This window comes from Apostichopus japonicus, chromosome 18 (assembly GCF_037975245.1).
Source record: "Apostichopus japonicus isolate 1M-3 chromosome 18, ASM3797524v1, whole genome shotgun sequence".
NCBI lineage: Eukaryota > Metazoa > Echinodermata > Holothuroidea > Aspidochirotida > Stichopodidae > Apostichopus > Apostichopus japonicus.
This window is the reverse complement of record NC_092578.1, coordinates 19,991,163-20,010,079: the sequence shown is the minus strand read 5'-3', so window position 1 is coordinate 20,010,079 and position 18,917 is coordinate 19,991,163. Positions and strand designations below refer to the sequence as shown.

Below are 18,917 nucleotides of genomic sequence, written 5' to 3'. Positions count from 1 at the left end.
ACTATCGAAAAGGCTGGTTAATGTTCCGTGAAAATAACGGAAAAAGACACGGAAACAAGCATGAAACCAAAAACGTAAAATGACATTTCACATAAGAGGAAACTCATTCCAAACTCCACCTTCATCTAATAAATAATATACGTAGCATGAGGAAGGCCATGCCCTCACATTGACATGGACCACTCAGACCAAGATTCATGGTATTTTCTGTTCCGTCCGTTTGTCAACAAAGGCCAATCAGAGTTCAGGTTTACCCCTACGGGCAAAGACCCCGCCCATCCACCAATTTTTTTTTTTTTTTGAGAAAGGAACACGAAGTACACACTCACAACTAGGTCAACGGAAAACATAACAAAACACATTTTTGAAGGACATCTTTCATTATTTCTTTTCAAAAAACCACAACTTCTTCAGTCAAGACCCAAAAGTTCTCCTACTCCTACAAATCAGTGAATTTGTTTGAAAATAAATATATCATAACAATCAACTGCAAGGTACAGGGTTACCAAAACTTCATTACAGAGATTTTCATGCTAAAAATAGATAATGATGCTTTACCAAGATTCCTGTGATTTGATTGGCTAGTAGTCCCTACCGATTGTCTGCAAACATTCTTGCATTTTCAGTGCTCAATGAACACGAAGTAAGTTGTTTAACAACAATATTTTGCAACGTTTACTTTCCCTTGTGTAGAGATAACAAAGTTTGTGGTAAAGGCTATCATATGTGTGCACTCAAATATCATAACGTTAGGCCTTGCCTCATATTTGTAACGTACATTTTGACAACAATCACTGGTGGTACGAAGATGCACTTGAATTGTTTCTGATCTAGACTATCACGTAATATTTTAATCATTGTTTTGATCAGAAAATGTTATGACTTTTGTGGGAAGCTTACATATCTGATCCTGAAAGGATATTTTATCTCACAGTATGTTTCTTTTCTCTGCAATAAGAGTTGCTAATGTGAAATGTGCATCCATACTACAGTAGTTTCTGTTGCAAACTTTTTCGCGGCTCAATTGACCACGTGCTTCAGTAAAGTTTATTTTGGAGCAACATTCGTGTGTAAACTTCTGTACTTTAGAACATTGAAGTTTGATTTTTAATCGACATTGCGTAAAAATCTATTCACATAGGCCTACTGTAATTTTCGCACAGATGATTGTTTGCAAAGAACCCAGGATAAATGTGGATCAGGTTTTGATGATTTGCGCAAGTGTAGTTGAAAATGATGTTCGAACAGGCCTATGTAAATTCAGTAGTACAGTGTGGAATTTAGTGAGAGATATACACACTGTAGGTACATTGATTTTGAAGAGTTTGGCTGTTGGAAGCGCTGCAAGGTCAAAGCATGGAGCTACTACAGAGTTGGCGAGTAGGGAAGTACAAGGGCGGATGAAGGAGGGGGCTGGGGGTAAAAAAATTCAAAACAGCAGGGTGGGCGAAAGGAGGAGTGGACCGGGCCGCCCCTGTCAAACACCGAAGCTAAGACACTGAGCCATCTGCCCTATAATATTGTGTATAACATTCACAAAGTGTAGGCAGTGATACTACACTAGTATTAGTACAGTAGGTCATACAATAAACGTAATTGGAGTTCGATCGGGACGCAAGCTTTTTTTTACAGGACGCAAACTTTTTCGGGGGCTTGCGTCCCTGGGACGCAAAGTTTTTTTCGCTATAATAACATTACTGAAACTGAAACACTAGACCAGTACTATGACGCACCTACAGATTACCACATGGTTATTGTATCGTTACGCCCTGCAGCAAAACATCATGTACCTAACTAATGTACACAATCTTTGCTACAGTCAGCATTATTAGAACATAAAATCCAGCAAGGGCGCGGAAAGAAACACAGCATTTGATCTAGAATCCATGAAATCGCTCAACATTCACAGTTTCTTATGAGTCCCAAACAAGTATTTTCTTCCGAACATAAATTAATATAGCTTTACAGGACGACCAAAATTTTAGCAGGACAACCAAAAACTGGTGAGCTGGTTGTCCTGGGGACAACCACTTCAAATTTCTTAAATTTATACACTGGTCTGCATGCTTTATATTACTCAGAGATTAAAAGTTCATTGACATCCAAGGGCACTTAACACTCATCAGCCCATGAGCTGTGAATGAAACCTTCCCCACGGTGAAAATGTCACGATAACGAACACAACACACCATGCACAAAATAAGACAAGGAGCTGCAAAACTGGCCTTTTGCATTAGTTGGTAGTGTGAGTTTAAGCAAATTGCTCAACTGCCTTCCAAAAACAAGGCTTAGGCTACATGATGGCAACATTTCAATGCACTGGCCAAGCAAAGTTAACATAATTACCACTACCAGGTGCCAAAGTTCAAAAGATGCATTGAGCAAGGCAATTAGTGATCAGAAAGCCATTTTAAATAGGATATTTCTGCACAAAAATCTGTCGTAACTAAGCCATATCAGGCCAATGATGCCAAAAAACCTTTGTTGGAATAACGTGGTTTCAAACGAAGTTTTCAAAACAAAAATCTCTGGAGCCTAGCTTAAGTTAGGCTAGCCTAGGCCTTACTTCCTCAGTAATTTATTTTTTTACCAAACAGAAACCTCTAGGAATAGAAGATTTTGATATAACTTTTAAAAATAGTGTTTCTGTTTAACTGTGATGCATAAATCACATACTTTGTATAATTGGATTCGTCATAATCGCACTCAAAAATGATGCTATCTAACGTTAGGCCGAAAGGCAAGGTAACAGTACACAGTATCGTGTGACTGCTTTCGCGAAATTCTGAATTTCATATCCTAAGTTATAGCCTAACGGAACATGCATATTGCTTACAGCAAACAACGTAATTTGTGAGAATTATATTTTAAGGGTATGATTTTTATATTTAATACATTTTGATTAGAGAATTTTCTAACAGACGTTTTGACAGACGTTTAATTTTCATACACGGGCTTTGAAAATAGGGCTGATAGTACCTGAAAACCTGCCAGAAAATCTCGTAGGATTTGTAACTGGTACACCACGCGAAGGCTGTAAGTTGACTACGGTAGCCGACAATCAACATCGTTTTTAAACTTACCTAAGTTTTTATCATTCTTCGATTCTCGTATAATTCGTTTAAAGAAAGATCAACGTTTTGAGTGGTAACTTCACCGAAAGGAGAGAATAAATTAATAATGTTTCAGTTTAAGATGGTCTGACAACCATCTCATCAACGAGTAATCTTTATCGGTATCAAACTTATATTTGCTTATATACATGCTTTCATCCTCAAATCATTATGCTTCAAAGAGACATTTACCCTTTAAAAAAAAAGTAAACTAATAACTTTTTGGGAGGAAAATATACTTTATTTCCTCCCAGGTTCCCCGTATCACTACTGTTGATATAAGCTACCGCACCTTAATATTTCTGACAGTATGAAAATTATGCGGAACCATATACGTCCAGTAACTGTTGAATGGCAAGTAATGACTTCCGTAGTATTGCACCGTTTTCTTTAAGGGATTTCCCCATGTAACATCCGAGCACACTGGCAGCAGTTTTCCATCGAACTGTTGGAAGTTTCATGTAACCTTACAACTGTACTACTGGGACTACTCTTACGATTGAAAAACAACAATGTCTGCCTCGTACTGTTTTGAAGGAAGGGTTGTTCTTGTTACAGGTGAACAGGACTGAGTTTTTCCTGACGGCAATCTGAGACCTAACGTTGTGTTCTGAGTTATACTAGCTCTAAACACTTGTCTAGGCCTAACATGTAATTTCCAAAATAGACTTAGGCCTAAGTTACTGTTTTGTTATTATGTCAAGGGTAGGGATAACGGAGACAGTAGATCTTTGTCCAAAGTGCTCTCTTTCAAATTTGTAGATTTGTTGCTTAATTATTGTAATTTAAATAGTATTAGATCAATATCATTATGTATTAGTCTGAAGAACATTCTTGTCTAACTCAGTCTAACTCTAAGGTCTTCAATCAGACACATCAGCCATTTCCACAGTCACTGACATGAACCCACCTTCACAGGGTCAATATGTCATTGAAGACAACATTATTCAAGAGCAAAATGTCACTGGAAATGTCACATAACTTAAATCACATTATCGTGCATTGTCCTTGCAACATGTTAATAATATACTGTGCATGCGCACTTTGTAATTATTATATCATTCTTGTCAATATAGCATGATATCAAGGATGATTATGTAGCTGTAAACCAATATTGTTTTGTGATACTTTGTAACTAAGTTGGACTACAAATTGATCAAGACTTACTGGATATGCCAAATTGTTTAAAATGACTCATGTGTAATATTGTGGTTTTATAACAATTATTTTCATGATATTCACAGCCTTGAAAGACCTTGCAGTTCCAAATATTGTTATAGTGATGCAAGTTAGTCATGTTTATCTGTTAGTGACTTTTGGTGCCATCAAGCAATAACTTCTTTATGTCCACTTCCATGTGTATTCATCAGCACATGTGCACTTGATGAGCTGTTTCTTGACACAGTTCTGTCTATAGTTATGGTTCCTCACCTGGTCCCTGTTAACACAAAACTTTACAATGTTGCTCCCAGTAAGAGCCAAGTGGTTACCTACATCTTTTTCTGCAGTGAGTATGTAAGTTGCTTGTATGTAATAACATTTATTTTTATCCACTGTTGAGGTGCAAGCTCTGGTATTGGTGCAGAGACTGCCATCCATTTTGCTGCAGCGAGCTGTGATGGATTAGCACTAATTGGCAGGGACAAAGATCGTTTAGAAGAGGTTTCAATCAAATGTCAAACACAAGGACTGGCAATTGAAAAAGTATGTTTGTCAATTAACATTACCATTTATTGTGGTTTAATGAATGGTTATCAAATACTTGGACTAATATTCATCAGCAGGAGAGGAACTTTGCATAGTCTGTGATAATGGATCGCAGCATATGTTTGTTCTTTTCAAAATCACTTTCAACAGTAGGTCTACTAACATTTAACAACTGAAATGGGATGGACTTAGCCTAATGGATCAGTATTTTGGATGAATATCACATTTACTTTACATATAAAGAAATAGCACATCATATTTACACATAATTAGATACCCTCAATGTCTGGCAAAGCCATCTTTGTGGTAAGCATTACAACCACATATCCAGTTCTACTTTGTCCACTTCGAACCATTTAGCAAATTACCACATGACTTTCAACTACCTCAAGTACTGCCATTAGGATTCATCCTTGAACACACCTCTTTAATTGACCAGCCACTGTATGATTATAAATGGAAGTGCCCTTCAGTATAATGATGAGCACCGTGAATACTTTCCTGTGTGAAGACAAATTTGGCTTGACCACTGAAATAGAACACAGTGTGTTAAATCATGATTTTGTGCAGAGGAGCATTCAGTATATGGCTAGCATTATGAACTCTGGGTAGATATTCAATCTCCCATTTTTGCAGGGTATACTCAGGTGGTATTAACTATTTGGGGGGGGGGGGAGGACATTTTCAGTATATCAATCCTTTCAGCTTAATCATTACTAACATAACTTTGGTAAATTAACATGTCCTATCTCAGTCAATTATATTATTGCTTGGTTGTAGCATCTTTTACTAGCTAAATTAAATGCTATCACGCCTTGCCTACGCAGTCAGTAGTCAATATAGCATTGCTTGGTTGTAGCATCTTTTACTAGTTCAACGCTAATACCTTGCAAACGTGAAATAAAGTAAAGTTGTCTTAGCTACATAAAATAAAGGAAGAAGAATGGAATTAGTTCTCTAGTGTTATGTATCTCTGTTTGCCTTCTACATACTTTACATAAAATGTGCGAGCTCCTTGTATACGATACCAACTTCAGCCAGTACCAAACCTGCCACAGATATAATTCATCACATGTTGTTTAAAGTCACTAAAACCAGCTTTTTTAGTGTTAGAGGTTTATTTGATAGTCAAATTAACAACTAATTTTATACACTGAATACTTCATAATCCTCATCTCATAACCTCTTCCTTCAAAGATCTTGATAATATCAGAAGATTTGGCAAGTGATGGTGCTCCTGGACGAATCATGGATGCTGTCATACAAAAGTTTGGAAAGCTGAACATTTTGGTAACATTTCTTATCAGCCTTGTCTTTCTCCACCAATTTCCTATTTAATTGATGGCTATTGTATTTGAAGTCAAACATGCCCTGCATTCATTTGCATTGGTTTCTACTTGTATCAAGGGTTTTTCATGCTAAAAACAAATGCAGCTATTGCTTGAAGAGTTATTTAAAGGAGACCTACTGAATAGAAAGGTTCCTTGCAGAGGGCAAATAAATTTATGCTATGGTGTATGTGTGTATGTTTTAATGAGACAGCTTGGCTTGTGAATACTATAACTCAAGGTGAAGCTTACTGTACAGTAACCATATTCAAATTGGTTGAGGTCAAAGGTGATTGAGGTCAACACCTGTTAAACTATGAAGACATTGTAAACATGATAACCCACAAAGTGAAACTTGGATGAAGGTTGTCCTTGATATGTAGTCCTTCTTGGTCAATACAAGCATCCTATTGAAAATTGGTGGCAGTCAAAGGTCATCTGATGTTGACATAGGTCAAAGTCTGAAAACATTGTTAACAAAATAACTGCAAAAGTAAAGTTTGGATGAACTTCATAAGAGATACAGTATGTAGATTCATAGAAGTGAGTACAAGACCTCATTTGAACCTGGTGGAGTCAAAGGTCACTTGAGGTCAACAGAGGTTAAAGTCTGAGAATTTTGTATCCACGATTTATTGTTAAGATATGAAGAATCCAAACTTGAAAACTGAAGGGTCAACTAAATTTTTACCATGATGGGGAGGGCAGGGGAAGATGGGAAAGGTCTACAACCATTGGGTAAGGCACCTGCCCCATTGCAACACATCTCTCCCTTATTGGTACCAAATTTTTGAGTGGAGCTTAATTATACCTTTCAGATCAATAATGCTGGCCAGGGAGGAATGACCTCATTAGCAGACCCTGAGCTATCTCAAAAGTTTGATCATCTTTATTCTCTGAATGTCAGAGCTACTCTTCTGCTTAGCCAATTAGCTGTTCCTCATCTAATCGAGACTAAAGGTAAATTGTTCACATTTTATAAGGTCATAGTAAATATATTTTAATTTTACAACTCAGGGTTCAGTGATGTACATTGTATATACATTACATTTCGGAACTTTCCATACATATGTGTAGAAAAAAAAAATGTTATATTTTTCTTGCAAGTAAAAAAGGTACAATGCTGGTATTACTATGTGCATGTTACAGCAATGCATTGATAAGCCCTCTAGTATGAACAATTAGATCATTCTTCACTGTTGTTATATATCAGTATCACGCCATCTATTTTGGTAAAGTTGTTGTGACCTGGATGAGAATAAACAGTTCAGACACTAACCAATCCATAAAATACTCCACAAGAAAGGTTTTAGTTACAAATGGCTTCCTCCTCATGCATATAAAATAAAACATAATAATGTTTAATCCATAACTGGCTTCAAGCAAATTAAGAATATAATTGTTGTAACTTTCCAAAACTACTATTTTAACTTATTTTGAAAGATGCTCACCATTAATTCATCGCCAGGTTTGATGGCATATATATACACATTATTACCAGTCAGTCTGGATGGAATGTTAGCCTCCCTGTGGTTACCCCTATTAAAAAGAAATGTTAGTATAGTGATTTTTCCTGATCTTATGTTTGATTCATTTGCTGTTTCTTTTTAGGGAACATTGTTACTGTTTCCAGTATTTGTGCTAAAGCAGCGGTAAGTTTTTAGTCCAACTGGTTGTAACTGGCATATGGTTGAGAGTAAATAAGAACATGGGAGGGATCAGAGTAGGGAAGAGGGTATGAGGAGTCAGGGGTGAGAGTAGGGAAGAGGGTAAGAGGAGTCAGGGGTGAGAGTAGGGAAGAGGGTATGAGGAGTCAGGGGTGAGAGTAGGGAAGAGGGTATGAGGAGTCAGGGGTGAGAGTAGGGAAGAGGGTATGAGGAGTCAGGGGTGAGAGTAGGGAAGAGGGTAAAAGGAGTCAGGGGTGAAAGTAGGGAAGAGGGTATGAGGAGTCAGGGGTGAGAATAGGGAAGAGGGTATGAGGAGTCAGGGGTGAGAGTAGGGAAGAGGGTATGAGGAGTCAGGGGTGAGAGTAGGGAAGAGGGTATGAGGAGTCAGGGGTGAGAGTAGGGAAGAGGGTATGAAGGGTCAGGATTGAGAGTAGGGAAGAGGGTATGAGGGGCTGGGGTATAGGGATGCGAGAATAAGACTAAGTACCATAAAACCCTTCATACAAACAACATGTAAATCTGATTTGCAGATTCATTGTAAGCCTTGCGTATTCAGTGCAAGCTTGTGTCATTCACAGGTACCAAATATGTTGGTATACAACCTGACGAAAGCTGCGTTAGACTACTTCACAGAATCAGCTGCTCGATGTAAGTGTTGAAAGAAAGCTTATCTTGTTTAATGACCAAATTTGTCTCTAATTGTGGTCCTGCCATAGTTTTGAAAAATTGGCAGACATTTCCAAAATGCACATAACTGTTTTAAGCGATGGATCTAGTCCTTTCCAGGCAGTTCCATTGGTGATATCCAATACAAAATAATATCAGGAATATGAAATAGGGATAAAAGTTTTTTTGTCCATTTAGCATCTTTGTGGGTAATTATGCTTCACTGGTGTAGAATCGTGTACTAAATTAAAGGCCATCACGCCTTGCCTACACAGTCAATAGTTTGAAGTTTAATTGTTTCACATCCTCCATACGAGTATGAGGTAAGTCTATTATGTAGTCAGATTCTTGCAGACTGAAAACAAATGAAGCCAACATCAGAATTTGTAGCTGACTTCTGAGAAGAAAGTGTAAGATTAAGAACTACAATGTTTAATATTTCGAAGAATTGAACATATTTAAGTCAATTGTTTCTTCTTCTTTACGGTCTTTTCAAGGTTTAGCTACAAAGCAAGTAAGAGTCAACTCTGTTAAGTAAGTGAAAACTTTAGTTAATTGCAATTTTTTTTTTCCATATGAAATGTTTCTCCTACATCCCACCCCCTTCCCAGCATCTCAGTCTCCCTTGCATAACCAAACCTTGCATGCATTTGTAACACATTTGTATACAAAACAAATAATAATGTCTGTGACACTTCACTTTAGAATGTGATACCCCTTCTCCCTTTTGGGAAGCCCTTTGCATAGCCTTCATTTTCTTATGAGTTACTGCAAAAGGACCCCTCACATCACTAGTCATATGCAGCCCCTCCCCTTTTCAGATGTCGTACTTCACTAGACCGCAACCTCTTGCCCAGCAAATGATCATAATTTGCCAAACAATCTAATTCTCTTGCACTCAGCCCTGGAAGTATTGCAACACCACTGCATACCAGAGCTGGTAGAGAGGAGAAAGTGGTCAGAGAGGTTAGTACTCAGTTGATTATGATCAGTGATGGTGGTAGCCAGGGAGATGTGTCCCCTTACCCCTCCAGCCAATTATGTATGATTGTCCCATTAAAAGGTGCCCTTTTGTTTGAATATTAAACAAAATTGTAACAAAAATGTGCCCATGTTGAAAAATTAAAGAAAAAAATGTTATTGGAATGTATCCTCTTGTTGAAAAGTATGCAAAAGGTTGTAGCTCCTGGTACATAATTCACAGATGATGTATTTTGTTACAAAGTTTGTGGTTTACACGTCAGGTGAAAGTCACATGTACCAGTGCCCCTTGGAGTTTACCCCTGCCTCACCCTCCCCAGGTTGAAACCTCATCCACAACCCCTGATTAAGATTACCGTGTTCTCAGAAATGTAGCAATTCAAGCCATTTCCTGGTTTTACAGTAGCAATATTTTCATTAATATCCAGTATTAGACCCATATCACAGTAATATTTCTGTGATGAAATATATCATAAATAGAACTATGAACCTTCACCTGGTACAATGTGGAGTCCACAACTAAACAAATCCTAGGACAGCAGGCTTTCTTTGGTTCTTGATGGATTAGCTTTCGTGTGGAGGGATGGGGGGGGGGCTAATCAACCAATACACAAGTTGCATGGAGGGAGGGGGAGGGGTAATCAACCAATACGCAAGTTGCAATTTCTTCCATCTCCATAATAAGTTAAATAAATTGCTTGATAATCAGTATCACCATTTTCAAACTAAAATTTATCTTGTTTTCTTCAGTTGGCAAGAAGAATTCATCCTCTTGGCCGCATTGGAGAATCGGAAGAAGTTTCCAGGGCTATCCTCTTCCTTGCATCAGACCATGCCTCTTTTACAACAGGAGAGACCTTATCTGTTGATGGAGGGCGCTTCTTGCTCTGCCCATGATGATGGAATTTGACAGAGATATACTAGGACTCCCAGTATCATTTCATTAAGCATGAAGCTTAAATACACAAATACAACGTGTAATTTATATACTCATATATTACAGAATGTCTTCCAGCACAAATTACTTTTGATATGTTGTATACCAATAAAAGCTGCACTGGTCTCAGTGCAAGATATATTTCTATTACACTTTAAATTTTGAGATGACCCTTATTCATTTGTGGCTGGACTATTTAGTCTAACACACCATTAGCTCATTTTCTCCGATGCAAAACTCAAAGGGGAAATACAACTTTTATGGCCTAATATGATGTACAATGCATGTATGAAGTTAAAAGTTCATGTTTTGGTTGAGTTAAAAACAAATAAAACAATGATTGAAACTTAATTCTGCACTGCGGAGCAAATGTCATCAACTTAGCCTTACATGCAAAACATAAATCATTTTGGGATTGAAGTTAGATTGAGACAAATAATATTTGTACTACAATAATGTAATCCATGTGATAAAAATGAATATTTTGCAAGATAAGAAAGCAGTAAAATTATGGCAAATAAATGACTGTTGATGACTTAACTTTTTTTATAGTGTTTACTTCTTATATGGATATTTTAGCTTATTACAGTAAGAAATGACAAAAGAAAGATTTGGTAGCATATACTGATTAAACAAGTAATGGATGATTGTGAAGAATCCCTGGCAAAAGAGATATAATAGGAGTTTGCAGGAACATATGTTACTCCACAAGAAAACGGATGAATTATTTTCAGACACATTTTAGTAACTAACAATAGTTCGAAATGATAATTCCTTATAACAAAATATTGCACAAGAGTAAGAACAAAATGCCCCCCCCCGTCTATCTCCCTCCCTGCTTCTCATACCAACACTCACTAGCTCACTTGTTTCTTTGTTGTCGTTATATCGCCTCCACAAAAGTGATCTGTCTGATGTTACAAGAAATAATATGAGAACATTTTAATGTACACAACCACTCAAACAAAGTAACCCCCCCTCCCCTCCCCACTTCAATTTGCTGTTGTCACAGAATATGCATATGTAATGAATGTTCTGCATGAGAAAGGTAGCAATCAATCAGCAGAATATTCCTCTCCTACTACTTTATCACTGTTCTTGTCACAAATAATTCATCTTCACTATGCAGAGCCTTTATTTTGTGTTCAAAAAGCTCCTTCATGGTTCAAACCATTGCCAATCTAATAGCCGCCATCTGCGCTACCTGTCCTGAATGAGAAAGGTAGCAATCAATCAGCAGAATATTCCTCTCTTGCTACTTCATGGTTCAAACCGTTGCCAATCTAATAGCCGCCATCTGCGCTACCTGTCCTGAATGAGAAAGGTAGCAATCAATCAGCAGAATATTCCTCTCTTGCTACTTCATGGTTCAAACCGTTGCCAATCTAATAGCCGACATCTGCGCTACCTGTCCTGTTTGAGAAAGGTAGCAATCAATCAGCAGAATATTTCTCTCCTACTACTTTATGGTTCCAACCTTTGCCGATCTAATAGCCGCCATCTGACATCATGAAACCATCATCACGTCTTCTCTGTAGTTTGCAAGTTGCTCCTTTTGTCTCAGTTGGATTTGTAAGAACTCAGTATACACTCCTTTCTGAGCAGATGATGCTGGCACAAAATGTCCTAAAAACAAGGATGGTAGGAACAATAATGGTAATCAGAAATTAATACATAATTCAATGCAAATGGTCCTATACCTAGATTATTTGCCAAGGAGGATGGAGCAAAACAATATTCCCATTTCAGATTTGAAAAAGGGAAGGTAGGTAGAACAATAAATATTATTTCCTCCATATTATATACTTTTCAAATCTAGGACTTCCTTATTCCTTTGATAGCAGGTATTAACTTTGATTTTAGTAAATTTGAAATGCTAATTAATACATAGAGCATGTATACATGAATCAAATTGCATTAAGATAAAGGATAAACAGAAAGCAATTTCCAACCTTTTCTTCAACACATACATTTGTAAAAAATGTCAAACTACATCAAATTGAACCTTAACTGTAACACCACACCAAGCTTAGACCTCCACATAAGACTACTTAAGTTGAATCCAAGCACTAAGTTCAAATTTCAATCATGAATTACTTTTAAGATTATAATATTGATATAAATCTAATGTATATCTTTTATACTCATAAAGATTGATCCATGTTTAGTGTTAAGTTCATCAACGCTTTGCTTTTGAAGGTATTTGTTTATTACGTTTTAAGACTGACCTCAAAAGACCTTTCATCTCCTCCACAAACAATAACATTATTCTGCTCAATAAGGTGTATCCATATGCCAATTATGAATTTCATCAAAGTTTCACTTTGTGAGATATTTACATAAATTTAAAAAAATCAGCCATTGAACTTAGACCTCCACAAATCTCAATTACAAGCCAAGTTCCTCACATACATATACACTCACACAAACTTGAATGCATAGGTTACTTGACCAAAATAAGTCATTCCATGAAATTACATACAATCTCGCTATTAAGATTTCAAAGAAAGATTACCTCCAGAATGATTCAACTGAGTGTTGTTTTCAAAATACTGAAGATGTTCTTCACTCATTTCTGTGAAAAACAAACAAAAATAAACTGTCAAGTTTGAACCAGGTTTGTAAACACAGTTGAAAGCAAAGTATGATGAAAGATTAAATGATGTCTATTAGCCCCTCTCCCACCTCCAATGACCCCCCTCACGCACCCCCAATTACCCCCTCACCCACCTCCAACGACTCCCTCACCCACCTCCAACAACCCTGTCACCCACCTCCAATGACCCCCTCCCTCACCTCCTATGACTTAATTCCCCCTCTCCAAAAATGGAACCAGAAGGCAAATGAGATATAAATAATGTTATAATTCACTCTTGGAGGCTCAAACTTCTACCTGATTTCAACCAAACTTGAACTACTATTAAAATAATACAGAAAAGAAAGTCTTCAAAAAGTCAAATAGAGTAGCAGTATTAATTTTTAGAATATTGGAGAAACAGACAACATTCCCTAAGCTGATAAATTTTACTCAGGCTGTCACTTCAGCTTGCAAACTGTTGAACTAGAAACCTCAAACTGAGTGCCTTGCCTCCCATACATGTGCAATCTATGATCACCACAGTGTTATGTTAGTCTAATTTTTCCTTATTTTTTCTTTGCCTTACATATTACACAACGCAAAATAGTCCCAGGCTGTGTGTGAGCTAGTTGATGATACATTGCATCCAGTTGAGAATTACTGAGTAAATGTCATAAAGTACCTTTTGGAATGACTTGATCTGTATCACCAAACACATGAAGGCAGGGAAGCTGAATTGTTCTGGAGTAGCAAACATCATGTTGAGTGCTGTGACTTCTAAATGCTGCTATCATTATCGCAAAGTCAAATTTGAACCTAGAATCTGCAAAGGGGATATGAACCCAAGATTACTCTTCAATATTTGTGAGTGATAAATTGAGAAAATTAACATATTCTGAAGATAGTATAAGAAAAACTGTGGAATAACATACTAAATGGAGTTTTATAAGTGATCAACAAGGTTTACCACCTATGCTCAAAACATTACACCCACAGTCAAATGGTCTTTACTATCAATGAAACGTCTAAGAAGAATGTCCTCAACACCTCTAAACAGCTGTCAGGTGAAGACAAGACTGGAGAGTACTTTTGGAAATTTATCACCAAAAGCTTGAGAATAATATATTTGTGCTGAAGATACAGAAGATGAACATTATATTATTCAAAGGGTAATTCCCCTGGCAGGAATGTAACCCTTAAAGACAAACTTATAAAACACACAGTTAGTTGACTGGCTAAAGTCTCCATGAAGTGGATTATTATTGTTTTCCTCTGTGGATACATGATTTAAATATTATAAAGAAATCATAAACATTTTCAGCTCAATTACAAGATGATGTCATTAATTTTGCTATTGCCAAATGCATTAACAAAATATCACTAAATTTAGAAAACTCATATCTTGTCAGTAAAATACAAATAAATATCCCAAACACTTCCAGCAATTGTTTTCAGCAATCAACTTCAGCAACTGAAATATCCCTTTAAACTTCAATTGTTGAAATTGTCATCAATGTAGTAAAATTTGAATGGAAGGTTTGAGACAAACCTCCTTGTTCCATGAGTGCACAGACCATTCCAACCATAGAAGCTCCTTGGCTGAAACCAAGTATTCCTGCAACAAGCAACAAGAGAATGTAAAAGACTGAGATGTGACCAGCAACTGAAAAGCAGAATTGTGACAAACAACATAATTTTAGGATAAAAAAGGCTGTTTACTTCTTGGATGAACTTCTAGAGCATCCCTTAACATACTAAAAACATTAAATAAAATATATTAAAAGAGCAATGAGAAATACTGGTTAGAACAGAATTTACCATAAACTTCAGCAATGAAAGTCCTGATATCACAACTTTGTAATGTTTCTGTTTTTAGTTCAATTCAGATATGACAGAACTATTAAACCACACTCTCAAGTATGTCTTTCTGGCAACATGTTACAAATGACCGACTTTTGAAATATTTGGTGCAATTTACCATTTGGAAAAGGAATGTAATGAACATTCTCAAGTCTGAATTGAAGATTTGGGTCGACTTTAAACATATTCTGTAATGCAACTAGCTAAATAACACTGCAGGGTTTCAAAAAAATTATCCAAACCCTGTGATACTTTAATAATACTGTACATGGACATACAGCATATCTAACCTAAATTGCAAATCACACAAATTGAAGGAATTGTCATCATCCAGTGGTTAGACTAATTAACAACTGATTGCACCAATTGAAACAATGCACATGTTAATGGAATGAATCACTAGTGGACCTGCTGCAAAGTGAATTAGGTTGACATCTAGATTAAATGCTAAACTTAACAACTGCTTCCAGTAGAATATCTCTTTATATATATAATCACACTGAGGGAGTGCAAACAAATACAAATAAGCAAATGAAGCCTATAATAATATTACCATCAAATGGTCCATGCTTCTGGACTGCTTCTGCAATGCAACTTAGGGATTCCTGAAAACCTGGGTCAACATTACTTGTTTCTTTGGCACTGAAGCTTTCATTCACTGTGGAGAACCACCAACCTCGTTGGTCATCTGGGCCTGAAAGTACCGATCAAATATTAAAATGAGTACAATACATTTCAATATAATAAAATACAATAAAATGTAATGACAAGGAATGAAGCAAAAAAATACATGGCAAGCAGTACTTCTACAAATGTATGCGATATACAAAATTATAAGGTAATAATGCCCCCCCCCCCCCCATCCCATCGCCTCCAACCCATGGCAACATAACAAATAGAAAAGAAAATAAGCAGAGCTGACAACGTACAAGTATATTAACATCAATTTTTAAATACTGACATAAAGAGGGGGAAATGTTTGTGGTGGTGAATAATCTGGAAATAGCTTGACTAATTGAAAGAATATGAGCGAGGTTATTCAATGTTGCATATATTTGAGCAACAATTTCAATTACTTGGCAAGATTTGCATTATCTGTATTATGCAACCTACTGTACTTGAAATGAAATATTCCTTTAACACATATATTCATTATATGACATCATACTGTATACTCACTTCCATCTACCAAAGGCTTTACTATATTGGGTGCGGTGATGTAAACTGAAGAATAGGAAATTATTAGACAGTTAGTTATATAGTAGTCTTACCAATGACATTAAACTATATGACCTCACCAAATAATTTTAATGTTAACATTTTCTGTCGCAAGTCTTCATGGTATACAACTTTGTTTCACACATGTATACTGAAAATATTATCATTATGTGTAGAGAAACTGTTATTCATCTTTACATCTGTGTAGCAATTTGGTCATGTTTCCATATCACGTTGCTAAGCAATATAAGATAAATTAGTCCCTGTGATCTTTAAATTGCATGGCCATTAACCACCTCAGTTTTAATTTACAGGAGAAAATTAAATATAAAACACAACCCGACACATGGTGTTGCAACATAGAAATCATAAATTCATAATTTCAAACTTAATAGCAAACTAAAACTTGTCTGCTTGGGGCAAAGCTCAATGGGTAAATGAAATGAGTTATCTAATGTCAATTCAAAAACCACCTCTTCCATACTCCTTTTAATTGGCAAGACTATGCTCAATGTAAGTAAAACTATATAGCCACAACAAGTATATATGTACACAATTTGCAATTTCAGAAATAAATAAGCAGTAAATTAGTATCTTTCCATGAAGTGTGATGCAAAGTTTATAATTACAGCTTACCAGGTTCAATAAATTTCTTTAAAATCTTTCTTAATGACCCTGTTTTGCCTCTAAATGTATCTGCATTTTGTCTGTATCCATGGAGACAAAGTATCTATCACAGGAGAAAGAAACAGACATAACTAAAAGTTGCAAACGTACACTGTTAGGAAAAAGAAATCTTTATGCTAGTGCTGATAGTCGACTCTTTCTGTTGTAGTTGTTTAATCACATAGCTCTCCTCGCAATAACTGTGATTACTCGGTTACAGTTATGATGTCATCACTGTCATTTTACATCACAATCTACAATGTTTCTTGAATCATTCGTAGTAATTAAAAAAACTTTTGAATGAATCTACAAAGCTACTACAACTACTAGCACTTATAAAAGCAAAAGTGCAAACAATGAATAGATGTAACACCTTGTAGCGGGATGATGAGCAAGAGTTTTCTGTAAAGGACGTACATTCATCGTTCTAGGTTAGGCTCTAGCCTAGCGTGATAGCAGGCACATATTTTGCACATTGAAATTAAACTACACTGCAATCAACACACTGGATCAGACATCCGATAAATGGAACCAGGCCAAAAAATGAAGTAATGGTAAACATGTTTGAAGAATTGACAAATACTTTGGCAATCGTAAAACATGAATAACTTATGAATTTGCGATTATAATCAAACATTGCTAAGACTGAATTTTTCACTGCAGAACAAGCGTATTACTAACAAGTAAGCGCATGAATCTAACCGGAGCAGGTGCTTGCCGATTATTATTATGTGAGAATGCCCTTGAGTGCTGTGCTTTTGACATTTACCTCTGTAGATTTATATAGAAAGATAACTGAAGTAATTGATAGGACTCTAACTGAAATTTTTAGCCGTTTCAATATTACAGTATTGTTAGTTATTAACAATTAATATCGGAAAAATGACGTTGAATTTACTTTATAAAATCAGACTTACAATTTCACTTACTATAAGGTGCGTTTGAATCTTGTCCGTACTTTACTAGATCTGTAAGCCACGCACTTTGCGTCCACTCGGTTTGCGTGGCTTTAATGTACCCACAAAGTCTGAACTGTGATATCCAGTTGAAGCAAATGTCTGTGTGTCATTCGTTTTAGTCAACACATTTTTAGTGTGTACAACACATTGTCATTCGTTATGTGTAACGCAATTGTCATTCGTTTTAGTAACATCCACATAAGTGCCTCTGCTTAGCAATAATAATCAGTTTGTTAATAACTATGTGTCTCTGTATAGTTTTAACAACACTTCTTTCAAGTTAGAACTACAGTGGTGGAATTTTTATTCTTAAGTTAGCCACATCACCTAAGTTTATGCATATTCAGCCAGGAGCAGTGGCGGAGCGTCCATACAGTCAGGGGGGGGGCGGATGCCCCCCTGACGGACTCAAATGGACTGCTGGCGCCCTTTTCAGCTATTCACCACTTTTTACTTATTCGCGATTATTTACTTTTTTATTGCGCTCTCATCTACCTATTGACATTTGTCACATTTTGTTGGCGATGAAACCTATTTATTCTTCATTTATCTGCAAATAAGCAAGGCCCGGAAAGGGTCATTTCCGGCGATATAGGGAGTATCTTTACTCAAAAACTTTCTGTACGCTCTGCACCAAGCTGTGGTGGTGCTCCGCTTTGATAAAGTCGAAAGCGCCCATACATGATACAGACCATTCTCGCCCCATCTGACCAATAACCCTAGCTCCGCCACTGGTCAGGAGGTGAACAGTAGCTAGGCCTAGGCCAACTCTTGCTGTGGTATTTTGTGATGTATTGTCATCTGAACGAAAGCTTCTAGTTCTTATATTGATAACATGATTATTATCCATACAGTAAGTAGTAATGTAGATTGACAACAGCTAAACCAAGCAATAAGCATCATCAACTATCTATATGTAATTGTAGACTACTTAGGCTAGGCAAGCAGAAGGACAACGGTAATTAAGTGGACTAAGCTAGGCCTAACTTTTGCCTTAGCATAGGCTAGCAAACAGTGACATGATCGAGCAAAGGTGCTGTTCGGCTAACTTTCAATTTGTCCGAAGACGCCATTGCGACTAACAATCAGTAATAAACTTATATACAATATAATTAGGAGCGTATGTTAGTTTCTTCACTCTGCGAACTAGTCAAAATTCCGTGCGGTACGGATTTTAGAGCACCTAAAGGGTAAGGTAGCACAACCGTAAACACACTACTACATACTAATACTGTAT

At 36.6% G+C, this 18,917-nt stretch overlaps 3 protein-coding genes across 5 annotated transcripts in view; 1 reads left to right on the top strand and 2 right to left on the bottom strand.

Moving 5' to 3' along the window:
* Positions 1–3,084, bottom strand: part of LOC139959024 (uncharacterized) — a 32,555-nt gene extending 29,471 nt beyond the window's left edge. For all 3 annotated transcript variants that reach the window (XM_071956540.1, XM_071956538.1, XM_071956539.1), the window contains exon 1: positions 2,980–3,084. In XM_071956540.1, coding sequence (XP_071812641.1) covers positions 2,980–3,068 — 89 coding nt within the window. In that variant the 5' untranslated portion in view covers positions 3,069–3,084. The remainder of the gene's footprint in view (positions 1–2,979) is intronic.
* Positions 3,085–3,508: 424 nt separating this feature from the next.
* Positions 3,509–10,939, top strand: LOC139959033 (3-oxoacyl-[acyl-carrier-protein] reductase FabG-like). Its single transcript, XM_071956562.1, has 9 exons — positions 3,509–3,671; positions 4,675–4,817; positions 6,018–6,110; positions 6,967–7,108; positions 7,760–7,800; positions 8,394–8,463; positions 8,979–9,015; positions 9,384–9,447; positions 10,213–10,939. Exons 1-9 carry the CDS (start codon positions 3,626–3,628, stop codon positions 10,357–10,359), a joined length of 783 nt encoding a protein of 260 aa, XP_071812663.1. The 5' UTR covers positions 3,509–3,625; the 3' UTR covers positions 10,360–10,939.
* Positions 10,441–18,917, bottom strand: LOC139959034 (esterase OVCA2-like). The gene is made up of 8 exons (XM_071956563.1): positions 18,730–18,917; positions 16,692–16,785; positions 16,017–16,061; positions 15,391–15,531; positions 14,527–14,592; positions 13,660–13,800; positions 12,915–12,974; positions 10,441–12,025 (listed from the first exon to the last, which is right to left on the bottom strand). The coding sequence occupies exons 1-8, from the start codon at positions 18,751–18,753 to the stop codon at positions 11,907–11,909; spliced, it is 690 nt and encodes a 229-aa protein (XP_071812664.1). The 5' UTR covers positions 18,754–18,917; the 3' UTR covers positions 10,441–11,906.

Bases quoted from the DNA above. Each gene is read 5' to 3' on its own strand.
- LOC139959034 (XM_071956563.1), bottom strand. From the start codon at position 18,753: ATGGCGTCTTCGGACAAATTGAAA. The intron at 14,593-15,390 runs GTAATATTATTA...TGCTTGTTGCAG, and splicing joins GAAGCATGGACCATTTGATG to GAATACTTGGTTTCAGCCAA. The intron at 13,801-14,526 runs GTTTGTCTCAAA...TCCCCTTTGCAG, and splicing joins TGCACTCATGGAACAAGGAG to ATTCTAGGTTCAAATTTGAC.
- LOC139959033 (XM_071956562.1), top strand. From the start codon at position 3,626: ATGTCTGCCTCGTACTGTTTTGAAGGAAGGGTTGTTCTTGTTACAG. The intron at 7,109-7,759 runs GTAAATTGTTCA...GTTTCTTTTTAG, and splicing joins TCATCTAATCGAGACTAAAG to GGAACATTGTTACTGTTTCC. The intron at 7,801-8,393 runs GTAAGTTTTTAG...TGTCATTCACAG, and splicing joins GTATTTGTGCTAAAGCAGCG to GTACCAAATATGTTGGTATA.